We start from the raw sequence: 18,168 nt of genomic DNA, 5'->3' as shown, positions 1-18,168 counted from the left end.
CGATCCAGGCATCTTCTTCTTATGGACTTCTGGATTTTAGAAGCAGAATTAGTAGTTACTTGTCTATTGGGTCTTCATCTGGTTAGATCTGGTTCAATCTGGTTGGAGCTGGTTTAAGCTGTTTGGACATGAATTGATCTAGTATAATATGGTTCTGGTATAATCTGCTAGGATCTGAGTTGATTTGTTATTATCTGGTTTGGTCTTGTTTAATCTGGTTGGATCTGGTTTGGTCTAGTTGGATTGGTTTAGATTTATGTAATCTGGAGCTGGTATAGTCTGGTTGGGTCTGATTTGGTCCAGTTTAATCTGGTTAGATCTGATTTGTTTCAGTTTAATCTGGCTAGATCTGATTGGTTCCAGTTTAATCTAGTTAGATCTGATTTAATCTGGCTAAGTGCAGTTTGTCCTAGTGTATCTAGTTGGATCTGATTTATATCAGGTTTATATGTGTTTGGGTCCATGTATCATGTTGGATCTTATTAGACATGGTCTAATCAGGTTAGATTTGGTTAGGTCTGGTGTAATCTCATTGGATATCATTTGGTCTTATTTATTCTGGTTGGATATGATTTCATTTGGTTGAGTTTTGTTGGAACTGGAGTGATCTGGCTGGGACTAGGTGGTCTGGAATTATCTGTTTGGACAAGCCCATCAGGCCCTTGTGTCTTTTGAGTGTGCACTGCAGGGTGGTATGTACCTCAGCATCCCAGCTCCCTGGTGTGGGAAGGCCTTTGTGCCCCTGGGTTCTTCCTCTCAGAAACAAATGGGCCGTGTCCATGGGCCAGGGCAGCGTCTCCTCGGCCCCGTGGTCTGTCTGGCATTGGCTTCTTTCCAGGAGTGTTGGGTAGTGTGTGTGTGGATAAAGGGAAGAGGCACCGAGAAAAATGGAAACCTTTATTGGCAGAGATAGCCGGCTTGGGCCAGATGAGGGGAGCATGGGGGGACCATGACAAAACTAACTAAAGGAAGTCTTCAAAAGGGAGGACAAGTCACCAGTTTGAGGAACAGGAGCTCTGGGCTGGTTCTGACAGAACACTCGAGTGTGAACTGTCCAGGCTAAGCCTCTGCGTGGGTAGCACCTTTGCTCACAGAGTGCAAGGACAAGAGGCGGGAGCCAGCACTTCCGGCAGCTCATGCTGAGCCGCTCTTAGGGGCCAGGACCAAGGTCCACGTCGGTCACTGACAAGCACCTGATGAAGAGGAGCCGTCTGCTCCACGATTGTGTGTTTGAAAATGCTCTTGATCTCAGTTTTCCGAAAAGCCGTAACCCGGCAAGCTGGGCTCATGCGAGGTTTTGCTTCACTCTGAGTGTGGAAGACTCGACACAGACAGAAGCTGCAGGGATGGTGTGGAAATGGTTAGGGGCAGCGAGGAGGAAGACGAGATGGCTGGGGGAAGCCCAGATGCGGAGGGAGGTCAGCAAGGACAAATCGAGGGAGGAATATAGACAGGAGCTCGGGTGAGCCACGGAGGACATTATACAAAGCCAACAGTGTGCATCTCAGCATTCCCTCTAAGACAGTGGAACTGACCCGTTGGTCAGGAACATTTGGGTCACATTTCCCTACTCCTGTTTGGTCAGTGGTGGGAAGGGCAGGAAGGCCGGTCAGAGCGTGTCCCCACGCTCACAGCCACGTGCGTGGCCCTCTAGCCCAGTGCCACCTTCCTGGAGACTGTCTGGTAGAATACACCCCGAAGCAGGGCCTGGTAGTTTGGTACACGGAATAGGTGGCGCTCACCGAAGGCCACGTCATACTCCGCGGTCTTGCCGGTGACGAGCACACGGATGTGGGGCTCATTCACCTGGGGGCCCACCACCACCACAAAGATCTCAATGCCTGCACGCTGGGCCTCCTGCACAGCCTTCTCAATGGCCTCCGCTGTGGCCCCCTGTGAGTTGCCATCCGAAAACAGCAGGATTCTCTTCTTGGTGGCACCCGATGAGGCTTCCCGGTAGAAACGAGTTACATAGCTCAGGGCGTCATTGACGTCTGTGGCGTCATTGATGAAATCCATGCTGTCCACAGAGCTGGCCAGCACGGTGTAGTTCTGCAAGAACTGAAGAGCTGCCCGCCCTGGCTGTTGCTGGCCTACGCCACTGTACTGTACCACAGCTACCCGCACATCCTGGGAGGGGTCCGTCCTGCCTGCCGACAGGAAGCGCTCAGCTAGGCGCTTGGCGAAGACCTTGGTGGTTTCGAAGTTGTGGCTGCCGACACTGGCTGAGCCATCCAGCAGGATGGTGATGTCAGCCGGGGAGGAGAACGTGACTGTGGGGTAGAGACAGTGGCCTGAGACTGGATGAACTGAAAGGGACTGGCCAGAGAGCACCCAGATTCTCAGAGCTGCCAAGCCCCAAAGGAGAGAACCCAGAGCACTGTGGGGCCTTTCCCACCCTGTCCTTCCCGGTCCTTGTACTCACTTGGGCAGGTATAATCCGGACACTTCTTATCTGGAAAGAGAAATTGGAAGAAGTGAATGCCATGCCTCCGTGACCCTATGCACTATGCCCACTCTGAGCCTCAGAGGAGGGGAGGTGGTTTGAAGGTCAGGCACTGTACCATGCGACTGACCAACTACCCGTCATGCATGTGGCACAAACTGCATCCCTTGACCAGGTTGTCCACATTGTGGAGTCAGACCGACACGAGGTTGACATACAATGTACCCGTGGTGTTGGGGTGGAGACCTTGGCCCATGCGTGTGGGTACAAGAACACCTGCCCTCAAGTTGTTCTGCTGGGCCAGAGGTCACCCTGGACAGTGCCACACAGCCTAGTCACAGTCTTTTTTGAGGTGACAGGGTCAGGTGCATTCTGAGGAGGGCTATTCCTAGCCCAAACAGTCCCAGAAAGCTGAGGGGACACGTCTAAGACAGGCCCTGGCACTGCCCACCCAGCCCTTTGATCTCAAGCACGCACCTATGCAGATCTGGGCCGTGATGTTCTTCAGAAAGCCGTCGTCTAGAAGCTCGGCATAGTTCTCCTTCACCAGGGAGATACCTGGCCGGCCTTGTGACAATAGGCCTTGGCAGGAAATGACGTTGAGTTGGTCGGAGCCCGCGACAAAGCCAAACACATCCTTGATGCCCACGGAAACTACCTGCAGAGGACGGGTCGCGTGGGTCAGCCTGACTCTGTACTTCTTCCCTGGAGAACAGTCCCCATGCTTTCAGGAGGCCCTGTTCAGTCACTGTGGGGTTGTGCAGCCGCCCACCTGAATGTCTGGGCCACAGAGCACACTGAGGGGTGTTGTGTCCCGTTGAGTGTCAGAGCGCCCATCGGTGATGACCAGAGCGATCCGGTTGTTCTGGGTGGGTGGAAGCAGCCGGTCCCGGGTGTACTGCAGCGCTTCTCCCGTGAATGTGCCGCCAGCCATCCACTGCAGCTTCTTCACGGCTCTGCACAAGAAGACAGATTAGACCAGGGTCAAAGCCAGAGTCAGGCTCCTGGTTGGGCCAGGCCCACTCTAGGACCAGGGATGGGGCCGTGATCTGGGGAGTCCTCTCACTCTTTGAAGTCCTGGGCGTTGCGGATGTTGGGGCTTCGCATGTCCACGTGCTCTTGCATCTGGTTGTGGCTGTACTGTACCACACCTGCATGTGACTGCCCTGGCTCAAACTGTAGGAAAGATACCATCAGATCTGGAGTCCAACACCCCTGCGGCCTAGAACCCCAGCCTGCCAAGGGCCTCTGCCCTGAGGCCTGAGGCCCCGGATGCTCCTTCACGCAGGGCCTTCTATAACTACTCCCACGGGTCCCCAAGGCTCTGCACATAGCCCTCCCAGGTTCCGTCATTAAAGGGTGAGCTCTGGACCCATTGCCAAGATTCTCTGTGCCGCATGGTGAAAATGCATACATATGGCGTCCGTGGACATTAAACGTGCGTTTGGCTTTGCTGCAGGCTCCGACCAGCTCAATGAATATACAAACCAATGTATCCAGTGATGAGCCAGGAAGCTGAGGTGGCGGGGTTCAGCTCTCTGTTGGCTGTGAACCTAGGTTGACCTATACTCACCTTGACCAGCTCATCCTTGCTCAGCCGGTCAATGACCTTGATGATGAAGTCCTTGGCAATCTCAAAGTTCTGTAGGCCAATGCTCTCAGAGCTGTCCAGCACGAAGAGGATGTCAATGGGGCCGCATGTGCACTCTAGGAGGTGGGATGGGCCAGCCCTTAATGCCCTTCTACAGGCTTCTCTCGGTACCCCCATGGTCCCACCCCACATTGTGGATTATGAGTCTTCTCCCATGTCTCCTTGGGAGCTAGGCATGCCAGGTTGGCCTTCATTGACCAGACCCAACAGTTGCCCACCCTGGCCCTTCATCCTGACTCTCATCCTGTGGAAGAGTGAATAGGACAGGCCTGGAGGTCAGGTTCCTGCTCCAGCCTGTTGATGGTTCCTCAAAATGTTAGGGAGAAAGCACAGGGAATAGCAGTGTCCTGGGCCTGCGTGACCCCAGGGTACTGCTCACTGGGAAGGCAGATGGGTAAGAGAGCAAGGTGGATGAATGCATGGCTGCTTCTTTGGTAGCCCACTGCAGAGCCAATACGGGTCCACTTAACACTGCACAGGAATCCCCAGGAGTGGAGAGGTAGCACTCACCACAGCAGGCTGAGGAGAGAGGAGAAAGAGCGCTAAATAGAACAGCTCCACACTACAAAGTGTGCCCTGCCCTGCTCTGCCTAGCTTCACCTAGCTCTGGCCAGACCCTCAGCATCTCAGGGTCCCTGAAATCTCAGAGCATGTGGAGCCCAGCCCAGGTTCTCCCATGTGGGGGACCTGCCAATCTCAGTAGCACCTAGGCCCTGCCTGGCTATGCCTCCCACTCTCGGAGATCCTTCTGGAGCAGGATGCTGGGCCCCCGTGGCTGCCAGGGACTTGCTGGCTCATTAAGAAAGTCCCCCTAAGGTTCAGATACTCACAGCACATTTTCATGATGATATCCAAAATCTCGCACTCCTGGGGAGAGAGGTGAGAATATTAATGTGGCTTAGGCTGAGGCATCCCCGGTGGTCCCTGAGAAGCCCCTGGGGGTTGGATCTGTGAGGGACTTCTTACAGACTAGAGTGTTCCTGGATTAATGCCCCCCAAGAATGTAAGATATGATGCTGTTACCAACACATAGCTGTCATGTGTCCCCCATGGCTGTATGTCTCCCACGGCTATCTCATGTCCCCTATAGTCATCCCATGTCCCATGGTAATCACACATCCCTGCGGTCTTGAGTGCAAGGCTTCATGCCTCCTGTCCCAGACGCCCCCATCTGTGAACAGGGTCTGGGAGATCCAGGTTTCACTAATGCCCCATCAACATTCATGGCCACAGTGGGCAGCCCCCAGATCTCATTTGCAGACACCCTACTTACATCTGGCCCAGGTGGTCCCACATGTCCTGGAGGTCCCTGTCAGAGCAAGAGCAGACAACAACTGTAAATGGGGAGTTTGTGCCCAAGGATTCCTAAACTATTTGTCTTCTAGGGACCTCAGCGTCTCCAGTTGCCCTTGGGACAAGTCTGGTCCCGTGAGTCTTTTGGCTTTCACCTCTAATTGCTGCATATGGCCCTGTCTCAGATCCACCCATAACCCCTGCAGCCACATCACCTACCTGGGGTCCTTCTGGGCCTCGGTACCCCTTTGCCCCTTTGGCCCCACGGGGTGAAACGTCATTGTTCTGGAAGGAAACGGCGTGGGGTCAGCAGGAGTAGCTGTGTGTACCAGTTGCCCTCACTCTGGCCCAGCTGCTCCGGCTCCTCAGAGGACATCTCCAGCCTCCCCTGCTCCTCCGTTCCAGTGAGCAAAGCCTGCAGGGTTCACACTCTTGAAAGACGGCCCCTCACCCCACTTACATCGTCTCCCGGGTCTCCAACTTCACCCTCATCCCCCTTGAGGCCAGGGTAGCCTTTGGTGCCCTGCGGGAGACAAAACACATGGGTTAGTGGGATCTAGGATGTAGGGAAGGCAGAGGAGATGAATGTGAGACATGGATGGAGTGTCCTTGAAGTAGTCAGTGATGTTGACCCCAGAGTCACTTCTAAGTGCATGTGCATGCCGCCTGATGCCATGTGGAAAAGTGCTCACGGGGTGTTAATTGTGCAAGCCCATGCAGGTGCATGTGTGCAGTGTGAACACACATCTATGGCCTGACAGAGGCATTGTGGGGATACTCACGTTTAAGCCAGGGGGCCCTCTGTTGCCTGGATATCCCTGTGAAGGAAGATAGGATGGTTATTCCAGAGTCCAGTGAGGCAGGGGTTGACGACAGCCAAGTGAGAACCACAGGTGGATGGGCTCAGTCCCAAATGCCTGGACGAGCTGATGGCTCTGATCTATCTCATCCAGCCAGGTGCCTGGGTGGCCAGAGGGATCCCAAGTGGGTCTTGGTAGATACGTAGGGAGGCCTATAGCACTCACAGGGAAGCCGGGGAAACCTTCTGTGCCGTTTCCTGGTGGACCATCTTCACCCTGAGAATGGATAGAGCTGCCGTCATCATGTGAGATGGTGGCTAGATGCCTGGGGGAAGTCCAGGACAGCTGTGTCCCCAGCCAGGTGGAAAAAAACCCTCCCCAGGTCTGCCCTGGATTGAACTTTTAAGTAAGAGGGTCTTGCCTGAGGCATCCTCATCCCTGAGAGCTGACTGTGGATCCGCCCCCTCCCAGCACCTCCCCAAGGGGCCGAGTAAGGCAAAGCCCAGCTGCTGAGTCTCTGGTGACCCCGCAGTAGGCTCAGTTGGGCTGTTCTCCCAAATGCTCACCCTTTCACCCATCAGTCCCGGGTCTCCAGGGGGTCCAGCAGGTCCTGGAGCTCCTCTGAGACCCTAAAGGAGAGGAACAGGTAACAGCCAGGCCATAGACAATGTGAGTTTGTGGCACACTATGCCCCCTGGGACCCAGTCTCTCCCAGGGCAAGAGAGGGAAGACCAGGTTCAGAAAGGTGGGATGGGGGTATGGGAGATGCTACAGGACCAGGGTCATCCTCAGGGTGACACTCAGGGCTGGCCTCCTAGGTGAATAGCAACGCAGTGGGCATGTACTCACCTCAGGGCCTGGAGGACCCTCATCACCTCGGTATCCTTTAGGTCCAATGGGGCCAGCCTCACCCTGGGGGATTAAGAACCATGGGAGCTCAGCTCACTGTCCCCAGGCCACACTTGTCTTCCTTCCCTGAGAACTGAGAGTCCCAGACCATGGGGGTTCTATCTCCTATGGAGAAAGTGGGCTCCACCACTGCCATCTAGGACCCCTGGACACAGGGGTGGAGGACCCTCGGGGCCTCATGACAGGTGGGGTCAGTGGCCGGCATGGGGTGTGGTCAGGGTGGGCTCCCTGCTGGTCCCTCCTCTCCGCTATCCAAGCTGGCGCCTTCTCTTTAGGTCCCAGGCTATGTGGCTGTCTTCCTTTTGTTCATGAGCCCTCAATGGCTGTACTGGCCTGGGAGGGACGTCTACCCCTGGCAGTACCTCCATAAGTAGTCTCTCTTAACAAGTCTTCAGCCCCTTCCTTACCAGACGTCTGACCACATGGACACAAACAAGGACAATGACAGACTCAGGCATGACGTCTGACCTATCTGCCTAGTTCCCTCCTGATGGCTCTGGAGACTGTACCTGGTCTGGGGAGCTGAAGCCCCAGTGTCTCTGGGTTGAGCCTGGCTGTACCAGCCCTGGCTCCCTGAACATGAGCTCTGAAAGACCTTACCCACACCCTTAGATTATGGAACCTCTTGTGTGTTAATTCTCCCAAACTCACCTCTATCCAGTCTCATACTCATGTCTCCCAAGGACTCAAAGAGCTCATCTCCATCCACCCCACAGACTAGGGACTCACTTCTGGTCTCATGGCCAAAGTCTCTCTCCCTGTGTGGGTGGCCCGGTCCCGATTACCCCTCACTCCCACACTACCAGGCCCTGTAAACATAACAGCTCAAGGCCAGAGATCTAGGGTGGCATGGAGTCTACAAGTGACCGTGTCCCACAGCCTCCAGGACATCCCTTGGCCTCGTGTTGAGTACTGACGCACATCCATACCCAGCCAAACCCAGGCTAGCTCTGAGTGTGGACATTAGGTGTCAGCAGGAACACACGTCTCTAGGAGGTCCCCCATGCTGACCCACCAGGAAAACTTCTTTCAGAAGACCCGAATGAAGCACTTAGCTTAGTACTGAGCAATGTGTGAGCCTACAAGCTTCGAGGCCTCACGGTTCCCTGCAATACGTTAGGCTTCCTACCGAATCTCCAGGGATGCCGACAGGACCTTCTCTTCCTTGGTCACCTTGTGGTCCAGCTTCACCCTGGGGAGAAATGAGCCCATGAGTGCAAAGGTAGAGGCCACATGGCCACCAGCAATGTGCTCTAGGAGTCGCAGGCTATCTCGGTGGCCAGCACTTGAGGCACTCTGGTGAGGGTTGAAAGAGCCCGCTGAACTCAAAACTGTAGACCAAGGCTGGCTCTAGATTCTCCTCCTCCGGTCGGGCCCACCAATGAGCAAGCCTCTGATGGGATACGGCTGATGCCCTACCTTGGATGTGCAGAGCCCTGGACAGTTCCAGCCCTCCATAGGAAGGCTGGAGGGCTGAGGTCTAGACACCAATTAGGCTGCATGGTTGGCTCTGTAAATCTATGTTCAACTCCAGCCTCAGTGTGTCCCTTAGATAGCCTCAAGGCATGACTCACCGGGTCTCCCCTTGGGCCCCTCACACCAGGGGTCCCCCGAGGTCCTCTTTCACCAGGGCCACCCTGTGTGGAGAAGAGCAGACATGAGGCTACCTGAGATCCAAAGCTGGGAAGGGTGGGAGCTTGAAGGCCAGGCCCAATCATTTCCCCAGTTGTCTCTGTTGCCAGATGGTTCCAGAGGTAGGCCTCTGTGCTCTTCAGGCCACCTACCTCCATAGACTGCCAAGTGACCCAAGGCCCAGCACACAAGGTGAAATCTAGAATGGCTAGGGTCTGGCTTCCTGCCTAGCCAAGGTCTATAGAAGTACCAAGGACCTACAGTGGTCAGGCCCAGGCCAGGCTGCACAAGCCTTTCCTGTTGATGGTGAGGACAGTAGTGTGGTGCCCATTCAGCTGACTCACCCTCTCTCCAGGGGCACCATCTGGGCCAGCGTTCCCCTAGGGCAAGGAGAAATAGCGTATGTTAGTCTGTGCACAAGCCTGTACTCAGCCCGCAAGTGGGGATAGACAAGGATGGGGTGTTTACCTCGTCACCAGCCTCTCCTTTCTCTCCGGGGGGACCAGGCTCTCCCGGATCACCCTGGGGGAGGACAAGTTGAGAATGACCACAAGCCCCAGTGTCCACGAGGCTCATCCCATCTCCTCATATGTCACGTCATCTCACCTCATCTCCAGGTGGCCCTGAGCTCCCTGGTCTCCCAGGCTCACCGTCTGCTCCAGCTTCACCCTGGGGAAGATCAGAGAGGTCATGGACGCTTGGTCCATGGTCCCAGGCACTGGAAGCCACATCAGGACCTGGGTCCAGTGACTACACTCTCTTACCCAAACCTCAGGTCACCCCAGCCAACTCTGGAAGAGTTCTGACCTCCCAAGGTCCTCACAATTCACCCACATCTGCATAGCGCACCCTGGACCACTTCAGCCTTAAAACTCCTCAGGTCCAGACTGAGATGCTTGATGGTTAATGGCAAACTTGAGCCTGCCTGTTGAGGCTCCATGGCTGCCCTTCTCAGAGCCAGGCTTGTCCCTCACACTGTGGGAGCCAGGAGGAATGGGACCTGAACCTTAGTGGATGTTGAAACCCCCATTCTCTGGGGCTGCCTGTCACCTACCTTTTCTCCTTTCAGGCCAAAGGCACCAGCATCCCCCTTAGGACCTGGGGGTCCTTGAATGCCCTGGTGGGAAGATGGAAATGCAGGTCACAGCTAGCCAAGACCCCCATGGGCCCCAGATAAGCGCCACCCGCAGACTGAACAAGCGAATCAAATGAATTCACATACAGCCATTGGGCGGAGTCGGTATAGCAAGGGTGGAACCAAATCCCCAAGCACTATGATTCCAAAATATAGGGGGGAAGAGGAAGTGACTTACATCGAATCCTGGCGAGCCCTTGCAGCCTGGTAGTCCCGGGAACCCCGTTTCCCCCTGGGAGAAGAAAACATCAAGATTGGAATGGTTGAGCAGAGACTTGAGCTCTGTCCATCCAAGCCCCTCCCAGGAAAGTCAGGAGCCCTCTGAACTTAAGTGAGTCACTTGAGGTTTACTACGACCTGGGTCCAGGGCAGGAAACATCACCTGACTCTCACTTCCAAGTTTCCCAGGAAGGCCCACCACAGGAACTGCACCTGCGCACTTGGGACGGCCCCTGGCTCTGTCCACCTTTCTTCTTAGACAGCATACCCACCCTCTTAGCCCCCCTGCCTTGTGATTACCTTCATGCCGTCCACCCCGTCAATGCCACGCTTGCCTTTCTCACCCTGCGAGACGCGGAGACAAAGGAAGGTTAGACAAAGGGCAGATGTCTCTCGCACTGGCCCATGAACAACACTTATTTCCTCGACCCAGCCATACTCACCTTGTAGCCTTTGGGTCCTCTGGAGCCCTGTGGAGACAGAAGAGGGTGAGAGGTAGTCCCCTCGCTGGAGCAGAGGGCAGCCTCCACCACACCTCCATTCTCCCATTAGGTGGGAGTGAGGCGTGTGCAGTATGGTGGACCCACTGTGAATGCAACACCATCCCTTCGACCCAAGAGAGCAAGAATTGTGGTGATCGGGGACACAGGACAGAATGGGCTGGGAAGAGGACAGGGCCTGCATTTGGAGGCTCTCTGGGAACTTCCCACTGAGACAAAGTGACATTTTCCATCCCCCGTCCTCTCTGATCCAGGTGGCCTGAGGTGGCAGCAGAGCTCAGGAGACCAGCTGCACCCCCCCCCCAGGCACTCCCCCATGCTCCCCGTGACAGAAACACTAGCTATCGCCCTGTGATGGTCATCAGTCAAGATAACTCTCCGTACCCAGAGGGACAACCCTGAAGCTGGCTCTCACTCACCTTCTCTCCACGGCTCCCTTTTTCTCCCTATGAACCAAACAGAAGAAGAAGAAAGGGTACGTTATTGTACAGACCAGTTTGCACCTGGCCACCAAACCCTGATCCATTCCACCCAAGAGAGGTCACTGGGCATTCGGAACACGTACCTTCATACCCTGGTACCCGACTGGTCCAAGATCCCCGGGTCTTCCCTGGAACAGAACAGGAGATAGTCAGACATCCCTGGAGAGCAGGGGAAGGTCCCACTCAGCCCACCTCACCTCTCACTGCAGAAAGACCCACATAGGATCCTTGAGTGATCTGCTGTGAGGCTCCCTAGAGGGTCTCCAAGATCTCATGACAAGGAGGAAACCCAGGACACCCAGAGGGAGGAGATGGGGAGGGACACAGTACCCCAGAGGAGAGGGAGGGGAGCCAGGTCACCCTGAGGAGGCCTAGATAAGAAGGGGAATTGCCATGAGACTGATCATGGCCCAAAGCAGAGGTCCTGGGCTTGTTGGCTTGACCCCTGGGGCAGCCTCTCTTCCCCCATCAAAGGACAGGCTGTGTGATCTCTGTGTTCAGAGCTGCTGTTCTGGAAGTTTCTAAGGCTCAGATCCCCAGCCTCAGGCTTCTCAGCATTTGTCCCCATCCTCATGCAGACAGTAACCCATACTCACGGGGTCTCCAGCTTCTCCCTTCTCTCCGGGAAGGCCAGGCTTTCCTCGTTCCCCCTGGAAGGCAGAGGAGATGAGCTCAGGAAGACCAGGTCAGAAGCCATGCCCATCTGTTCTGGAAAGCTGGGCAAGACCCCTTGGGCATGAAAAGGGTCTTCAGAGCGATTCCAACCAGGCTCCAGAGTTCTTCTGGCCATGCCTGGGTTCTGGGAGTCCTCCTCCCGTTCCTCATGCTGTGTCACCCTGGCTGGACTTGGGCCTAGAGCTGTGCCTCTGCCCCCAAGTTCTCGGGGCTGAGCTGGTGTGCTGCTCCAGGTCCAGAGGAACAGGAGGACCCAGCATGGATGCTCCCTGAGGGGGCCGTAGCTCAGCCCTGTGAATGATGGCCATGTGGCAGGAGAGCCACCCTAGACCTGACCTCAGCATCTCCCATGGTGTTCAGATTTGTCCCACGTGAGTCACAGTAGGGCCTGGACCCCCGGTTTCATTCCCAGCTCCACCAGAAGGCCCTTTGATTTCAAGAATCAAGCGGATGTCGAACTGACCCTTGAGCCCAAAGGCAGCCTTCTGGATCACAAGCAGAGGGCTCTGCAACCCCAACTCCCACACCCCAAACCCACTTTCTCCCCAGACAAAGGCACCTGCCCAGCCAGTGTTGGGTGTACAAGGTTCCCAAGGAGGTGGGCACAGAGCTATGGCTTCCAGTGGTTCCATCTTTTTGTTTTGTTTTTTCAAGACAGGGTTTCTCTGTGTAGTTTTGGTGTCTGTCCTGGATCTCGCTCTGTAGACCAGTGACTCGAACTCACAAAAGATCCGCCTGGCTCTACCTACCAAGTGCCGGGATTAAAGGCATGCGCCAGTGGCTCCATCTCAATAGAAGCAAAGCAATTTCAGCCACTCACCTCATAGCCAGGGTCACCTCGGGGCCCAGGAGGTCCTCGGGCAGCCTGAAAGAAACAAGAGAGACCCTATTCATCCCCAGACCCTAGACAAGGGTCAAGGGGCCAGCAGGGAAGGTGGGCCACACTTACCTGGCACTCAAAGGTACAGCACTGTGGAAGAAAGGGGTAGGAGATCAGTCAGAATCCAAAAGCAGTGGGTGGGTGCCCCAACAAGGACAAGGAAGGGCTTCGGGACACTCACTCCAACAGGGGGACCCACTGCCAGAGCTAGGACCCTGTGCCAGACTCAGGCCCTGACTCGTAGCTCAAGGGGAAGCACTTACCACTTGCTCCACATTATTTTTCTGAAATGGAAACCAAAGCGTGAGTTACTCTCTCCTCTGGGCACAGCCCGCCTTCCCCCACCCCCAAGAAGTCAGTGCTCACAATCATGTCCACAATGGTGTCAATAGTCTGGCTGATGGTCTCTTCTGCATCGCGGCTATGGCCCCAGTCAGCGGCTGTGAAATTGCGCCGGTATGTGTGGTCTGTGGCGATGATGCTTAGGCGTGGTTCCTGGGCACATGGAGGAGGAGAGAATCAACTACCTCCAAAAAAGTCTGTGCGCCACTGTGAACTGGGTAGTGGTTACAGAGCCAGTACGGAAATACCCAAGCTCCTCAGTGGGGTGGGGTCAGCCCTTTGAAGGGCTAGGACTATCTACTGGGATGTCTCGACCCAGGGGCCCAGAGAGGGAGAGGCTTTGAAACAGACGGTCTGTGTGTACCCAAACAATAGCAGAAAAGAGGGCGCCAGTGGCTCAGGGACCCAGCAGGCAGGAGCCCAGAGGCCCTCCATCTTGTGCGTTGAGGGCGTAAAAGGAGGTGGGGTCTTACTAGGTGGTCAGGTGTGATGGCCACAGAGAAGACTTTGATGCCCAGGTGTTTGGCTTCATTCACTGCGTCTTCCAGGCCCCCACACGGTTCCTTGTAGCCCTCTAGAGGGTGCCCATCCGTCACCACGATCAGGTACTTGTTCTCCTTCAGGTGGGAGCCCCTGGAGAGGTGGGTAGCATGAGGCCCCGCTCTAGGGCTCAGAGCCTGGGAGCCAGAGCTGAGACCCTCAGAGCTGGTGGCCAGAGGTCCAGGAGAAGGACCCGAGGCAGCTCTGGACATGCTGTCCCCTTGTCACCCAGGGACCAGGATTCACCATTGATTGTAATTATAAAGTATCAGGTCTTGTTGCATGTCCACATCTTTGAGGTGCACACTTCCAGGAAAGACACGGGTCCTCAGTTTGCACTCTAAGTGGGCATCATCTCAAGATGCCTTGGACCCCAAACCTCTGAGACAAGAGAGCCAGGAGTGACCCTGGGCTACTTCAGGGAGGGCTCCTGTGGAAGGCAATTGATGTAGGAGGTAGAGGGACTCACAGATAGCCTGGAATTGTTTCACCCGAAACAGTGCAATGGGCCTCTCTGAGGAAGGGGTCAGAGTGGGGTCGGGGGCCACACAGACATCAGGGCTTTTCCACATGCTGGAAGCCACACCACGTGCATTCTAGAACATCCACCTTCAAGTTTATTCTGTGGATTGTACATGGCGGCCATGCTCTAAGCCATGCCCTCAATCCAGACACTCTTACAGCTACAGAGGGGAGATGGGGTCTTGTCCATCCCGTGCAACGTCATCATGCATTGGTGTTAACGTGGAAGGGTGAAATGGGCCTTGGAATGGGGCTCAGCCCTGCAGCCTCACAGTGCTGGGGTATCTCAGTGAATACCACAGAAGGGAGGAGTGGTGAGGGGCAGGGATCTCTCCCCTGAGCTGGCTGCACTGGGCAGCTGATGCCGTGGGAGGCTGGGTGGATGTGTAGCTTGTGCCTACCCTACTGGTCATGGGGCGTCCTGGGAAGGAGCAGGGTCACAGCCACCTGTCACCCATCAGCTCAATGCCTGGGTCTTTGTGGGAAGGCATCTAGCCATATGAGGAAAGGGCCTCAGACCCACACATGATAGGAAGTGAAGCGGAAGCCATTCTGTCCACTGCTGAAGGATTTTGGTTGGGAGGTTCCAGGCAAGCTGGACTGCGGTAACTGGTCTCTCTCTCTCTCTCTCTCTCTCTCTCTCTCTCTCTCTCTCTCTCTCTCTCTCTCTCTCTCTCTCTCTCTCTCTCTCTGTCTCTCTCTCTCTCCTTCTCCGTCTCTGTTGCCGCTTGCTCTGGGGGGTGACCAGGGCCATTTAGTTCACCAGCTGAGACAGTGGATAGACACGTGGGTGGGTGGAGACTGGGGCATGGCCCCGCGCTCTCTGGCAAGGTGAAAAGGTTGGTGGCGATAGGCACACTGCCCCCTGAGATAGAGTCTCTAGACCCCAGTCACTTCGGTGCTCGGTGGGTGACAGGCAGCCTGGCGGAAGTTCACCTGGCCGTGAAAAACAGGTAAGGGAGGCCCCGTACATAGCCCACGGGTTGAGACGGCCTGTGTCTGGAGTCGCCCGAGACTGGTCCCGGCTGATAGGGTCAGACTCTGAGAATGGCCCTGCACCACTCACCCTATGAGCAGCTCCTCCAGCCCCTTCTTAATGGCGCAGTCCGTGTAGGTGCCTTTGCCGAAGTACTTGATCGCATCCACGCTCGCCTTGAGCTCGTCGCGGCCACTGGGCATGCGCGTGAGCCCTCGGATGATCTCCACCTCGTCACTGTAGTGCAGCGCACCCGCATTCCAGACCAAGTTGCGGTCACAGCGGTAGTACCTGTGAGTCGTAGGGGGGATGAGGTTGAGGGGAGCGTCACCCTGACCTTCAGGAAGGGACTTGCTGTCCCACGCGAGGGTGCTGCGTCCCCATCTCACAGATGGGCAGGTGGCCCAGGGGCCTATGACAGAAAGGGGCGGTCCCTGTCCTGGAGCCACACAGTAGGCCTAGCTGGACAAACTAACTTGAGTCTCAGCTGAGCTGTAAGCATGACCCCAGCTGGGGTTCCGGACCCCCATGTACTGCAGAGGGATAGGTGAGGGTAGAGGCAGGCACGGGCCAGTTCTAAATAGGACATGGGGAGCTCTGAAGTGGGTCCAAGTTGCCTCTACCCTGCTCGGTACACAGCTCTCAGAGGTCTGCTATGGTGGCCCATGTGGTTTTTCAGGAGACAGGGTGACCACGGCCTCTGTAGTAAAAGGTAATTCCACCCATATCATGCGTGGGATCCTGAGACATAGAAACCGAGTAAAGGGACTGAGGACACCTCACTGCCTTCTGCATTTGGACCTCCCTTTTCCTTCCTACGACCCCAGAGACATTCTCTCTAAGTTCAGGTTTTTGATCTCCAAGGTCCCTGATGTGGGCAGCCCTGGGGGTGGATGGTTCACTCCAGTCTTCCGGGGACCACGTTTCTGTGGGCAGGACCTGGGCCCTGGATGGGTAGTTAGTAGGGTGGAGGCTTGGATTGGCTGAGTGCCTGTCTTCACACTGACTGACCACTGTGCAGGAACCTTGATGGGGGGGGGGGAGGCTCACCACCTACACCCTTCCTCGGGACCTGTCCCCAGCCACACCCTCCGTCCTCAGTGCCCCATGGAGGAGGCAGCGAATGAAGTGTGCTATGTCCCCTCCCCCCCCTCCTCCCCGCCTGTATTGAGGACACTGGGATGTTTGGCCCAGGACTTAGGCAGAAACTCTGATGGCCGCGTGGACCAGGTGGGGTCCAGCTGCATGCAGGGCTCTAGGCATCAGGCATAGTGACACATCGGGCTGACTCCTCAAACTCCTGTCTGTGTTTGGAGTACGGAGACTCCAAGTCTCTACACTCAGCATGGTCTCCTCAGTCCTGCTGACAAGATGGCCCCTCCCCATTGTTCCGTCCCACACTTACTCCTGCATCCCCTGCACACCTGCCCCCACCCCCACCCCCACCCCCCAGCTGCATTCACACAGGACGGAGCTCTGGGCTGTGGCTTCTGGAGTGGGAAGTTAAGGCTCAGCTCTGCATGCAGGTCCACCCCCTCCCGAGGTCTAAGACCGGCCAAGGCAAGCTCACACTACCTGTCTCTCAGGTTGTCGATAAAGCGCTTGGTGAAGGATTTCACCTTGTCCACCAGGGCCCCGTAGGGTTTCAGCCTCAAGGCCACGCTTTCCGAGGTATCCAGCACGAAGAATAGATCCACAGGGCAGTCTGAGCCAGGGAAGGTCCCATAAGGTCACTTAGCCATGCCCTGAGCCCCGCTGGGAGCACCAGGCCCCTTCACATATCCCCATTTGGGCCAGGGGCTCCCTGAGGTACCATCCAGTCTCAGCAACAGAGCTCTGGGCAGGTGATGGCGGCCCACCCCATCACCTGCCTGGTAGACAACACCCAGCGGCGTCTGAGTGACACCCAGGGTGTCCTGCCCCTTGAACAGAGCCTCGCTCAGTTAGAGTGGCCTTGGCCAGTTGTGAAGGGCAGGGGCTGCCTGGGAGAACTGGATTATTTCTCATTATGTTCTCAGGTTCGACTCCAAGCCATGACCTCATGCTGAGGTGTGAAGGGACAGGTCACCTATACCGGCTATCAAAGAGAGAAGAGCAGTTCTGGGTCTCCCCGATGGTCATTCACTCAGGACAGAAAACGGACCGGGAGTGGTGGCCACAGGCTCCCCTCGGTAGGTCCCCCTGGGGTTTCCCAGCCTGGTCACCTCCCTAGCGAGGGGTGACAGGACTCCAGGGCCTTGCGGCTGGGAGCTGAGTGTTCCGCTACTTCAAGATGGGAACTGGGTGGAATGCAAGCTTGGATAAGGGACAAGGCCCCTTCTTGGTGGCTCTCCACGGGACGAAGATGAAAGAGGACCAGGGACAGTACCCGGGTCGGGGGAGGGGGGTGGGCATTGAGTCTATCTCCTTCCAGGCCTTCGGGCAGCCAAATACAGCTACTCAGCACCACCAGTTCACTTACCTTGGAAGGCAATAGCTTTGGAGTCCTGGATGTCCTGTGCGGCCACCCAGCAGGCCTGTAGCAGCAGGGGCAGCAGAGTGTGGGCCAGCCTCATGTTTCTGGCTGGCCTGCAGGTCACCATCAAGTGTGGGCCAGGGTCAGGGTGGGCGCTGGTGATGAGAGAGGAAGAAGTTGTCTCTGCTTGCTGCAGTTAGAGCCCAGGGCTGGCTGGCGGGAGGGTGGAGGGAGGGATGGAGGGAGGGAGGTGCCGGGAGAGGAGGGGGAGAGGAGAGGGAGGGCCTCAGAGCTGAGTGAGTCACAGCATTGGGGCTCCGGAACCCTGAGGAGAAAAAGCCCCTCTCCTCTGGCAGACTGTGATCTGAGATACTCCTGGGCTGTGGGATTCCAATTGCCACAGCGTGTGGGACGTTTGCTCGCTCGTAGTCGACTGCCCTGTGTAATAAAGAATGAAATGTAGTGTGGACGAAATATGTGATCCCAAAAGAAGTTTCAGGAAATATTTCTGGCAGTTTCATTCCAAACACCGCCTGTGGGACTGACCAGCCCAGTTTACTGGTGTGAGAGCTGACTCCCACAAACGCTGTTTTCTCGGGCGTTGGAGATGTTCCTATAGCTGCCTCTCCAGTTTAAAGACTTGTTTGCCGAAGGTATTTTGATCTTTACTAATGGGAAAACGAAGTTGTCAGCAACAACCATATAGATGGA

General features: G+C 55.9%; 1 protein-coding gene across 1 annotated transcript; it reads right to left on the bottom strand.

Annotated features, from left to right (window-relative positions):
• Positions 1–882: 882 nt before the first annotated feature.
• Col6a1 (collagen type VI alpha 1 chain) lies at positions 883–17,906 on the bottom strand. Its single transcript, XM_028874288.2, has 35 exons — positions 17,464–17,906; positions 16,578–16,707; positions 15,093–15,293; positions 13,438–13,597; positions 12,989–13,117; positions 12,886–12,906; positions 12,692–12,712; positions 12,563–12,607; positions 11,664–11,717; positions 11,151–11,195; positions 11,005–11,031; positions 10,529–10,555; positions 10,386–10,430; positions 10,045–10,098; positions 9,786–9,848; positions 9,338–9,400; positions 9,200–9,253; positions 9,076–9,111; positions 8,674–8,736; positions 8,229–8,291; positions 7,040–7,102; positions 6,757–6,819; positions 6,416–6,466; positions 6,173–6,208; positions 5,851–5,913; positions 5,610–5,675; positions 5,371–5,406; positions 4,928–4,964; positions 4,608–4,616; positions 4,020–4,153; positions 3,513–3,622; positions 3,219–3,402; positions 2,924–3,104; positions 2,426–2,455; positions 883–2,273 (listed from the first exon to the last, which is right to left on the bottom strand). The coding sequence occupies exons 1-35, from the start codon at positions 17,582–17,584 to the stop codon at positions 1,651–1,653; spliced, it is 3,108 nt and encodes a 1,035-aa protein (XP_028730121.1). The 5' UTR covers positions 17,585–17,906; the 3' UTR covers positions 883–1,650.
• Positions 17,907–18,168: the final 262 nt, after the last annotated feature.

This window comes from Peromyscus leucopus, chromosome 16_21 (genome assembly GCF_004664715.2).
Source record: "Peromyscus leucopus breed LL Stock chromosome 16_21, UCI_PerLeu_2.1, whole genome shotgun sequence".
Classification (NCBI taxonomy): Eukaryota; Metazoa; Chordata; class Mammalia; order Rodentia; family Cricetidae; genus Peromyscus; species Peromyscus leucopus.
This window is presented reverse-complemented; position numbering and strand designations above follow the sequence as displayed.

What these genes read in the sequence shown, in the direction of transcription:
- Col6a1 (XM_028874288.2), bottom strand. Translation starts at nt 17,584, where the DNA reads ATGGTGACCTGCAGGCCAGCCAGAAACATGAGGCTGGCCCACACTCTG. An exon ending in AAAATAATGTGGAGCAAGTG is followed by an intron (nt 12,713 to 12,885) that starts GTAAGTGCTTCC and finishes TTTCTTCCACAG; the next exon opens with TGCTGTACCTTTGAGTGCCA. An exon ending in GCTGTACCTTTGAGTGCCAG is followed by an intron (nt 12,608 to 12,691) that starts GTAAGTGTGGCC and finishes TGTTTCTTTCAG; the next exon opens with GCTGCCCGAGGACCTCCTGG.